The sequence below is a fragment of the Chiloscyllium plagiosum genome, chromosome 1 (assembly GCF_004010195.1).
Source record: "Chiloscyllium plagiosum isolate BGI_BamShark_2017 chromosome 1, ASM401019v2, whole genome shotgun sequence".
Taxonomy (NCBI): Eukaryota; Metazoa; Chordata; class Chondrichthyes; order Orectolobiformes; family Hemiscylliidae; genus Chiloscyllium; species Chiloscyllium plagiosum.
Window position 1 is genome coordinate 88,856,283 of NC_057710.1, and position 11,869 is coordinate 88,868,151.

At 41.9% G+C, this 11,869-nt stretch overlaps 1 protein-coding gene across 2 annotated transcripts in view; it reads right to left on the reverse strand.

Annotated features, from left to right (window-relative positions):
- The window catches only part of LOC122555690 (PGAP2-interacting protein-like), a 131,383-nt gene that overhangs the window by 81,440 nt on the left and 38,074 nt on the right, over nt 1-11,869 (reverse strand). For both annotated transcript variants that reach the window (XM_043701727.1, XM_043701718.1), the window contains exons 3-4: nt 11,033-11,153; nt 2,842-2,996 (exon numbers count right to left, since the gene is read on the reverse strand). In XM_043701727.1, coding sequence (XP_043557662.1) covers nt 2,842-2,996; nt 11,033-11,153 — 276 coding nt within the window. The remainder of the gene's footprint in view (nt 1-2,841; nt 2,997-11,032; nt 11,154-11,869) is intronic.

Genomic DNA, 11,869 nt, shown 5'->3' on the forward strand with positions numbered 1-11,869 from the left:
CATAAAATAAAATGCAAACAGATTTGCATGCATCTTTTGTTTAGTAATGTCTATGAGCTCTCTGCAATCCACACCTTTATCATTAAATATTTATGTGATTCACTATTGATAAAAACTAGTCTCCAAATATTCAGCCTTATTCTCGTAGAATGGGACAGCAAATGTGACTAATCTAGTTGTACGAAAAACAGAAAGTTCTGCAGCATATTGTTTTTATTTCAGATCTCCAGTTCTGCAAAACTTTGCTTTGAATCTATTTGAATCTTGTGTAGAATATCAACATCAATATCATTCTAAAATCTTCCATTATCGAAGAGTTAAAACTGTAACATTTAATGAAACAGAAAGCATTTTCCCTTTGCTGTTCCCCAACATCTCTTCCCCACCACGTACCTTTTTTATAACTTTTTTTGTATTTTTCCATCATCAATCTCTTAACTTCCCGATCTCATCCATGATCTCCAGTGACCCATGAAACATTAGCATCTACTGTCTTATTTTCTCAGCCATTACAAGAAAAAGCAACATTAATCTACTACTTTAACAGACTCTCCTACAATCACATTCACTCCCAACTACTCAAATGCCATTCCTATACTCAGGGTACAAGGATATCTTACTCCAATCTATCCAACTGCTAAAATGATTTTAAGGCCCAGTACATCCAGGGGTCTACCACTAAAATGACCCCCATCGAGAAAGGAATTTTCTGGTGGATGGTATCACAAGCTTTTTCACCCCGTTTCTCTTCTCAACTCTGTCCAATCACTCCCCTCTCCATTCCTTTCCCTCTTCTGCCACCTTTCCTTGCCATCCTCTTCTCCCTCTCTTCTTGTTACCTTCCTCCATTGTTCCTATTTTCCTCACTCCCATCTCCTTGCCCACTATCCTGCTGTGGTCCAGTTAGTCCCTGTATCCAATCTAAATACAGCACTTGGCTTTGATTTCCTATTTCCAATTTCCATGGGAAACTAATAAGAAACAGTGAAAAATTGTGTATTTAGATCCTATAACTATTCAAGACTGTTGTAAGATCTGGATTGTGCTCGGCACCTGACCCTGTTGAGGAACATACTATGTATATGAGTTTCAATCATCCCTGGATCATATAAATATTTAATATTAACTGTTGATCACAGTGTTAACAGACATCAATAAATAATTTATGCACATAAATTAAATTACCAAGCGGAATTTTCCACTGCCTTCAGCAGAGTGGGCAGTGATGGGGAAAATGCTGATCATGAAAGAAATCAGTTCATTGCTTTTTGGTGGATAGGGAGAGACAGTCAATTTGTCACCCTTAGGATTGCACAGCCAAGGGAATGGACTGATTGGTGTACAACACCATGCTATATCAATGTCACAATTGCACTATGTGCCCGCTACTTATGCAGCAAACACACTGCATGTCCGACAACCAAAATGGCCATGTCTGAAAGTCAAAAGGGACCAGTCCTTAATTTAATTAAAGGAGACTAAGAACAGTCAGGGGGTGTCCCCACAATCATTGAGAGCGGGTCCAATTCCAGTCGAGGGGGGTGGGGGGGGGTTGACATGGTCAGTCAGATATATTGCCAGATTTCCAGCAACCACAGCATTTATCCTCCAGATGATCAAACAGAATCCCTATATTGTGGAAACAGGCCCTTTTGTCGAACAAGTCCACACCAACACTCCGAAGAGTATCTCACCCAAACCCATTCCCCATTACTCTGCATTTATCCCTGACTATTGTACCTAACCTAGACATACAATGGCCAATTTAGCATGGCCAATTCACCTAACCTGCACATCTTTGGACTGTGGGAGCAAACAGGAGCACTCAGAGGAAACCCACGCAGAAACAGGGAGAACGTGCAAACTCCATACAGACAGTCACCCAAGGTTGGAATCGAACTCAGGTCCCTAGTGCTGTGAGGCAGCAGTGCTAACACTGAGCCACCGTGCTGGCCTAAATGGTTTTAAACACATTTACCTATCCTGTTCACGTAACCCTTCAATCACGTCTCCTCTAATCATCTGTCGGGTCCTGTTCTTGAAGAGATTCTGCCCACTCACTAACTCAGGGTGTGAATTCCACAATCTCACAGCTCTTAGTGAAGGAATTTCCATGGTTCACTACATTAGCTCTTATTTCGGTGGTCCTTCACTCTCAATCCATCAACTACTGGGTATACACAGTTGGCTTCTGTATATCCCTTTCAATCCTTGAATCCTCTAGGGTGATGCATGACAATGTTATTGGACTAGTAATCCAAAGCCCCAGACTAATGCCCTGGAGAAATGAATTCAAATCCATCCCATCATGGCAGCTTGTGGAATTGAAATTCAATAATCTCCCTAATGATGACCAGGAAACGACCCTTGATCATGGTAAAAATAAATCTGATCCACTAATATTTCTTAGGGATGGAAACCTGCCATCCTTATCTAGTTTGGGCCATATATGACTTCAAACCACATAGCAATGTGGCTGCCTCTTAATTGCCCTCTAAAATGATGTGCCAAGCCTATTAGTTCAAGAGCAATTAGGGATGGATAAAATATGCTGGTCTTACATCTCATGTATCATGCCATGACCTTCACTGTTCTAATTTATTTAAGACCCAACATTTCTAGTATATTCCCAATGTTGCATGATTTTAAAAAAGCCAAATGATGAGCAAGAGATTTAATGTAGCAAATAGTAATTATTAGAAAAATATGCTTGTCACATTTAAAATAATCTTAAGGGCCTATAAGAAAGCAATAATAAATAGTATAGTTTACTCAGCCAGCATTACATTGTAACCTTTTTGAATTTAACAGCAGACTGCATTGCTTAACAGTTTTCCTTACCTGAATATATTCTGTCCAGTGTCACTATGGCACCCAGGGACAGTGTTAAAGTGTTGAATGTGTTGCATGCCCACACTGGGTTCAATGAGGTATACCAGATCCTTAGTACAAGCAGCAGAAAATGACCCAAAATGAAACCCCAGATCCTGCAGAGCCTACAGACATGAAAATCAATAAAATGTTAGTGTCTAGTTATCTTTTGTGACAAGAAACCACATTTGAGTTTACACACAGAGTCACTTCTGAAGTGCTATTCATTTGTCAAATTAACCATTTCTTACATTTGGGCTTTCAATGATTTCTTTTTTCTACAATTTTAATTTATCAATGTCTTACTTCAACGTAACTCTAGCTTGTCCTTTTTCACTGCTTTTTGCACCATTCAGCTGACTGTGTTTTGATATGGATGGAAGGATTTCTTCTGCAAATTGATAGTATTCCATGTTATCTACCAAAGGTTATGCTTAACAGAGGAAATTTATTTCATGAGGAGAAAGAAAAAAATAAAGAAATTGAACAAATACTTTGTGTCTGCCTTAACAACGTAAGACACAAGTTATATACCAGAAATGGAAGGTTACCTGAAGGCCAATAAGAGTTAGGAAATAAAGGTTAAATATAAGCAGAAAAGAAAGCATTAGAGAAACACAAAGGACAACAATCTGACAAATCCCCAGAATCTGATGACCTTCACCCTCAGACTACTTTAAAAAGAAAAGCTGTATGTGCAGGCGATAAGTTTCTGAAATTCCTTAAACTCTAGAATAATCTGAGTAGATTGTAAATTGACAAATATAATGCTGTCGTTCAGGAGAAAAGGGAGAGAGGAAATAGGGAACTACAGACCAGTTAGTCTTGGATCAATCATAAGGGAAATATAGGAACCTTCTATTAAGGAAGTCTAAACATCACAGTTAGAAAAGCATAAAATGATTAGAACAAGCAAAGTGGTTTTACAGAACGAAAATCCAGCTTGAGAAATGGGTGAGTTTTTTGCAGGATGTAATTAGCAAACTAAATATAAGGGGATGAGCGGATGCAGTATATTTGGATTTCTAAAAGGCACCACACACATGTTTACCAGACAAGCTTAAGAGCGCATCAGGTTGAGAATTGGGAGACATTTTCATATGGATGAAAAATTGGTTAACACACAGGAAACAATGAATATGGATAGCTGTTTTCAAGATGGCACGCTGCAAAGATCAGTGGTGGGGTATCAGCCATTTATAATCTATTTTAAGATACAAAAGTATAGGCAGGGCATAATTTATCTAAGTTTTCTGATGATACAAAGTTACATGTGAATTCATGCAGAAAGGAGGATATACAAGATTGCAAAACAAAAAAAAAATGACAGGTTAAACAGATGAACAACAGGTTGGGAAGATGAGTTTCACGTAAGAAAAGTGTGAAAGTGAGAGATATATGAAAGTGCTTGGTATATCAGAGAATCAATGGATATTGGCCACGTGGTCAAGTGGAGTTGAAGCTCAAAGTCAGCTACAATCATATTGATTGGGAGAGCTGGTTCTGTGGTTTCCTCTTGCTCCTATTTTATACATTCTTAGGGTTCTTCCATGATTCTCACTCCAAGCTCAATCCCAAAAATTGGACTCCATTAACCACCTAAGTCATCCTTCACAGCAACCTGGCTGGGAATTACTGTGTATTCCTCTCCTGGATGAGATGGGGAACATCATGGTAAAGGCAAATAATCATCAGATTGGCACAACGAAGAAACACACCCACTTCCTGCTTCCTCAGAATTAAAATTCTGGGAAGTGTAAAGACAGTGTGTTTTTATTTTTCTGTATTTTAATCATGGACTGAAATTGGAAAAGGACTGTTTTAAACTGATTGCTGAAGGAATATAGTTTGCAGACGAGCTGGGGCCATGATATGTATATAAACAGAGATTCAGTCTGCAAAAAGCAGCTGCTTGTTTTGTGGACTAGTGACCAAGTTTGATGATATTCTGCCTTGCAACAACTAAGTGATTAGCTCTCAGGTAACTGAACAGCTTGGGGCTATGTGCAAGTTAGTGAAAAGCTTGCCAGCTCCAATTGTGGAGTGATGCAGGTGGGGTGGGTTGGAAAGGGAACGTGCAAAGGGGAAATGTAGGTGCGCAGGCAGTGCATAAGGTCTTAAGAACAGAGGAGGTTGCAGACTGAGCCTGTCTGTCATAGAGAGTATGGCATATGGGTGGCACGCTGGCACAGTAGTTTGCACTGCTGCCTCACAGCGCCAGAAACCTGGGTTCAATTCCCATCTCAGGCAACTGTCTGTGTGGAGTGCTCCGGTTTCTTCCCACAGTCCAAAGATGTGCAGGTCAGGTGAATTGAAGTGAAGGGGTAAACATAGGGGAATGGGTCTGGATGGGCTGCTCTTCGGAGGGTCAGTGTGGAATTACTGCGTATTCCTCTCCTGGATGAGATGGGGAACATCATGGTTGTTGGGGTGGAGGGCCTGTTTCCACACTGTAAGTAACCTAAAAAAAAAGCCTTGATACCTCCACCAGCTCAAGCTCTGCAGGAAAAAAAACTACATGAAGCCTGAAGTTGCTGTAAGCTGTGATGTCTAATTAATAGATTAGGGACCTTTTATGAGTGTGAACTGGTCCCCTGTGCCCCCGTGAATGTGTTTGAAGAAGGAAGACTGAGAAGCTATATTCTGGCCAACAAGAAAAAATCTGTCAGATGCATCTCAGCAACCTGGTGAAAGGAACCACTGAAGTGCCTTCCTTGTCTTTCACTCTATCCATAACGTACGTGTGTGTGTGTGTGTGTGTGTGTGAGAGTGAGTTTTTATTGGTGGAGATAAATGCCAATGGTTCATAATGTATAGCCAGAGTCTGATTACATTAGATTAGATTCCCTACAGCGAAGAAACAGGCCCTTCGGCCCAACAAGTCCACATCGACCCACCGAAGTGCAACCCACCCAGACCCAATCCCCTACATTTACCCCTTCACCTAACACTACGGGCAATTTAGCATGGCCAATTCACCTAACCTGCACATTTTTGGACTGTGGGAGGAAACCGGAGCACCCGCAGGAAATCCACGCAGACACTGGGAGAATGTGCAAACTCCACACAGTCGCCTGAGGTGGGAATTGAACCCGGATCTCTGGCGCTATGAGGGAGCAGTGCTATTTTTTGTTAATTATAGAAACTTGGTCCAACCTTTCTGTTAATGTGTCTTAAAGACAGAGAAATTGGCTAATTCTGCATGCTTCCTAAGAAACTTTAACTTTTGTCATGCCTCCATGAATCACAGAGCTTGATTTCCAGTGGGATATCCTAGTGAGTGAAATAAATTTTGGAAGCTTATTCAGGATCACTTTGAAACTGAGGCAACATCAATTTGGGCGTGGTATCAGTACGTAACAGGTAAAGGAAAAAGAGACAGTATTTTTTACAACTATATTCATTGGAGTTTAGAAGAATATTGTGGAATATCATAGAAATCTATAAAATTCAAATAGAACTAAAAAGGGTAAAGTCACTATAGTCTTACCAGACCATAGGTCTGCTCTCTTATTAGCTGTCTCCCAGCCTATTCAGCCTCTCTTTAGAACTCAAACCCTCCATTCCCAGTAACATTCTGGTAAATCTCTTAGGAACACTCTCCAGCTTAATAATATCCTTCCTAAAACATGATGACCAGAAGTGGACACAGTATTCCAGAAGAGGCCTCACCAATGTCTTGTACATTCACATAACTTCCCAAATGCATTTTGCGAAAGCAAATCTTAGCAGGACTTATACACTTTATGGTAAGGTCCTCAGGAGTGTTGCTAAAGAAAGAGACCTGGGAGTGCAGGTTCATAGCTCCTTGAAAGTGGAGTCGCAGGTAGATAGGATAGTGAAGAAGGCATTTGGTATGCTTTCCTTTATTGGTCAGAGTTGGGAGGTCATGTTGCCGCTGTACAGGACACTGGTTAGGACATTGTTGGAATATTGCGTGCAATTCTGATCTCCTTCCTATCGGAAAGATGTTGTGAAACTTGAAAGGATTCTGAAAAGATCTACAAGGATGTTGGCACTTTTGAGCTATATGGAGAGGTTGAATAGGCTAGGGCTGTTTTCCCTGGAGCCTCGGAGGCCGAGGGGTGACCTTATAGAGGTTTATAAAATCATGAGGGGCATGGATAGGATAAATAGACAAAGTCTTTTCCCTGAGGTGGGGGAGTCCAGAACTAGACGGCATAGGTTTAGGGTGAGAGGGGAAAGATATAAAAGAGATCTATGGGGCAACTTTTTCACACGGAGAGTGGTGCGTGTATGGAATGAGCTGCCAGAGGAAGTGGTGGAGGCTAGTAGAATTGCAACATTTAAAAGGCATCTGGATGGGTATGTGAATAGGAAGGGTTTGGAGGGATATGGGCCAGGTGCTGGCAGGTGGGACTAGATTGAGTTGGGATATCTGATCAGCATGGACAAGTTGGACCGAAGGGCCTGTTTCCATGCTGTACATCTCTATGACTCTAACTCCGATACTCAAAGGATGGAGCAATGAAACAAGCATACCAATTGCCTTTTTAAACACCCTGTCTATATGTGATGCAAACTTCAAAGAATTGTGCTTGAACCCCAGGTCCCTCGGTTCCGTAACACTACCCAAAACCCTACCATTAACTGTATAAGCCTTACCCTCACTTTTTGTACCAAAATGCAATACCTCGCATTTATCCTCGCATTTTATACCTCCATCTTCCATTTTTCAGCTCATTGATCCATTTAGAGTCATAGAGATGTACAGCATGAAAACAGACCCTTCGGTCCAATCCGTCCATGCTGACCAGATATTCCAACCCAATCTAGTCCCACCTGCCAGCACCAGGCCCATATCCTTTCAAACCAACCCAACCGCCCCATGGGTGAACACTTTAACTCCCCCTCCCACTCTGCTAAGGACATGCAACACGATGCTTGGAGGAAGAGCGCCTCATCTTCCGCCTCGGAACCCTCCAGCCACAGGGGATGAATGCGGATTTCTCCAGCTTCCTCATTTCCCCTCCCCCACCTTTTCTCAGTCCCAGCCTTCAGACTCAGCACCGCCTTCTTGACCTGCAATCTTCTTCCCGACCTCTCCGTCCCTACCCCCTCTTCGGCCTATCACCCTCACCTTAACCTCCTTCCACCTATCACATTCCCAACGCCCCTCCCCCAAGTCCCTCCTCCCTACCTTTTATCTTAGCCTGCTGGGCACACCCTCCTCATTCCTGAAGAAGGGCTTATGCCCGAAACGTCGATTCTCCTTCTCCTTGCATGCTGCCTGACCCACTGCGCTTTTCCAGCAACACATTTTTAAGCTCTGATCTCCAGCATCTGCAGTCCTCACTTTCTCCATATCCCTTCAAAGCCTTCCTATTCATATACCCATCCAAATGCTTCTTAAATGTTGCAATTGTACCAGCCTCCACCACTTCCTCTGGCAGCTCATTGCATACACATACCACCCTCTGCGTGAAAAGGTTGCCCCTTAGGTCTCTTTTATATCTTTCCCCTCTCACCCTAAACCTATGCCCTCTAGTTCTGGACTCCCCAACCCCAGGGCAAAGACTTTGTCTATTTATCCTATCCATGCCCCTCATAATTTTGTAAACCTCTATAAGGTCACCCCTCAGCCTCTGACACTCCAGGGAAAACAGCCCCAGCCTGTTCAGCCTCTCCCTATAGCTCAAATCCTCTAACCCTGGCCTCCAAGATTAGCTGTCAATTTCACTGTTAATTTTCCCAGATGCACTCCGATGTCCAGCAATACACGAATTCAAACAGCAAAGGTGGTAACTGTGCTGTCTGTCTCTCTCTCTCTCCTGCACTGTCCTCACCACGTGCTTCCTTTGTCTGCTCTTCTCCCTTTTAAACTGCTGTTGTTTGACTTTTTTTTCCCAAAGTTCCAAAACAATGCAACAGCATATAAAACAGTAATTGCTGCTCCTGGAATTCGAGGAAATCACCTCCAACACCTAAAATACCTCAAAAAAAGGAGCAGCTCTTACAGCCAGAAATTTTTCCAGTCCTCCATCTTGGATCATTTGATCAAGATCCTTTTGTAATCTTAGAAAACCTTCTTCACTGTCTACTATTCCACCAATTTTGGTGCCATCCGCAAACTTACTAACATGCCTTCTATATTTTCATCCAGATCATTTACATAACTGACAAACAAAAGAGGACCCAGAACCGAGCACTGCTGGTGACAGGCCTCCAGTCCGAAAAGCAACCTTTTACCACCATTATTCTGTCTCCTGCCATTAAGCCAATTATGCATCCAATTGGCAAGCTCATGTGACCTAAGAGATTAGATGGTATCAGGAGAAAGCAGGAGTTGGGTGCTGAGTTGGATGATTAACCATGATCATATAGAATGGTGGAACTACCCTGGGCGGGTACCGGGGCGGGCTGTCCTAGAGGTGGGAGGTAGGTAGGGGCGGGCTGCCTCAGAGTGGTCGGAAGGTGGGAGGGGCGGGGGCTTGTTGGGTCTGTATTGTCTGCACTTTTGTATGTAACGGTATTGTCTAATGTACAAATGTCATTGTCACTGTCTTGTCATATGTCGAACTGGGATTTGAGGTTTGTCCTCCTCTCCCTATAAATTGGTTGAACGGTAGGGTTCAGGGCCTAGCTTTGCTGCTCCTCTCCCTTGTAAAATTGCTGTCTTTTGTGTACAGCTGTCAAAGTTTTTTTTGTAAACTGTTTTGTAATTTGTTTAATAAAATAAAAAAAAAATAGAATGGTGGAACTGGCTCAAAAAGCTGAATGGACTATTCCTGCTTCTATTTTCTATGTTTCTCTGAAAGAAAGACTAGTAGCCAAAGTAAAGAATGGATAGCTTCCCCTAGGTTTCCTCCTCAGATCAGAGGGTGGAGGTCAAAATTAGAAGCCAAGTGGCATCCATTGTAATAAGACTGGGCACATTTTTCAGCAGGCTGAATATTGCCAGGGAATTCAATGTGACTTTTTGGAGCTTGTAAAAGTGAATCCAAAAAAGAAACTCAAAAAGGAAAATAATATCACCGACCAGATTGTAGCTTTAACAACAACTAAGAGACTGATGGTACACACAGCTGTGAACACAAGTACAAAGGGACAATGAGAGATACAAATGATTTTTAATTCAAGGAGGAAATAATCCCTTTTCCTTCAAAGGAAGCAATGTTGTAAAGTGTGGCATTGCAAAAGCACAGCAGGCCAGGCAGCATCCATTTTGGGCATAAGCCCTTCATTGTTGACTCTCCTACTCCTCAGATGCTGCCCGACCTGTTGTGCTTTTCCAGTGCCACACTTTGACTCTGACTCTCACGCATCTGTAGTCCTCACTTTCTCCTTCAAAAGAAAGCATCCAAACTCAATTGTACTAATGGATATAGGGTCTACTCAAAATACTGCTGTAAAACAATTTAGTTCTCCCTCCAGAGAGTTCAATGAAACTGAAAGTATTAGTAAATAGGATGGTGAAGTGATTTTCTGGTTCCTGTACAAAGTCCAATTGATTGTAACTTGTGTAGACAGGTGGTAGTCAGGGTAGTTAAGAAATTGTCTGTGGGTGTAGTTGATTTACTCCTGCTTTTACTGCCCATCCCTAAATCGCTCTGGAGAATGTGGTGGCGAGATGCTTTCTTAAACTACTGCAATCCTGGTGGTATAGGTACGTCCAACTGTGCTGGGAGAAACAGAATTCCAGGATTTTGACAGAGCCACAGAGAAGAAATGTTAGAGGGTGGAGGCTGTCTTGCTCTTAAAGATACCCATTCCTCAATTAGATGAAAGGAAAAAAATACTGGTCCTAAATTGAGAAACTGAATTAAATTTATATTTTTTGAATAGAATTCCATTATGCAAGTGTTGGCACTGTAGGACAACTTGCTAGTGACCCTTGGGATACCCTCATAGATTACAAAACAGGCATATCTGAAGGTTTGCAAAAATCTCTGCTTTAATAAGTGAATGAGTCAGACAAATGATCACATACATATTAATGGAGACATCATGTGTTGTTTATTGATCAAGCATGGTAATAAACCAATATAGTTTTTACTCCAGATGTCACAAGGAATTGAAAGACAATTAAATGCACCTGAGTTTCATTGCTTTACTTTTGTTTAAATTCAACAATTTGCCTGCATCAAAAGGCACAAAAGACACAAAAAATAGTATAATGGACTAAAAAGAAAACAAATACCTTTGCTGACTGCTTCCTGACCACCAAGTTATGGCTTGAACAAGTAGGGCAGAAGAGACACCAAAAGCCAGCAAAAGCAGCCGGCTGACAGGGGCAGAGGCCTGATATGAAGCAATGCTCCCTGCAACGTAAGTAACATTTTACAACATATAACGTTTTCCTGCAATACATACAAGAAAAAATACACCTTTTTTTATTTTTACAAAATCAGTGAACTAATCTTTATATCTATTAGGCAGATACATTTGGCAGTAATGAAATATCTTATTCCTCACACAAATAGTTTATTGCCATCAAAAAGCAAAATGACTGCAGATGCTGAAAATCTGAAATGAAACAGGAAATCGCAAGGTTTGTAGCTCAGGTTGAGGTTTAGGGTGTAAGTTTGCTCGCTGAGCTGTAGGTTTGATATCCAGACGTTTCATTATCTGGCTAGGTAACATCATCAGTGGCGACCTCCAAGTGAAGTGAAGTGAAGCTGTTGTCTCCTGCTTTCTATTTATATCTTTCTCCTGGATGGGGTTCCTGGGGTTTGTGGTGATGTCATTTCCTGTTTGTTTTTGGAGGGGTTGATAGATGGCATCTAGATCTATGTGCTTGTTTATGGCGTTGTGGTTGGAGTGCCAGGCCTCTAGGAATTCTCTGGCATGTCTTTGCTTAGCCTGTCCCAGGATAGATGTGTTGTCACCAGCTAGCCACAAAAAGACACGACCCCCTCTCTCTCATAGCCCTACACACGGATGAAAAAAACCACCATTTCGAATGGGACAACACATCTATCCTGGGACAGGCTAAGCAAAGACATGCCAGAGAATTCCTACAGGCCTGGCACTCCAA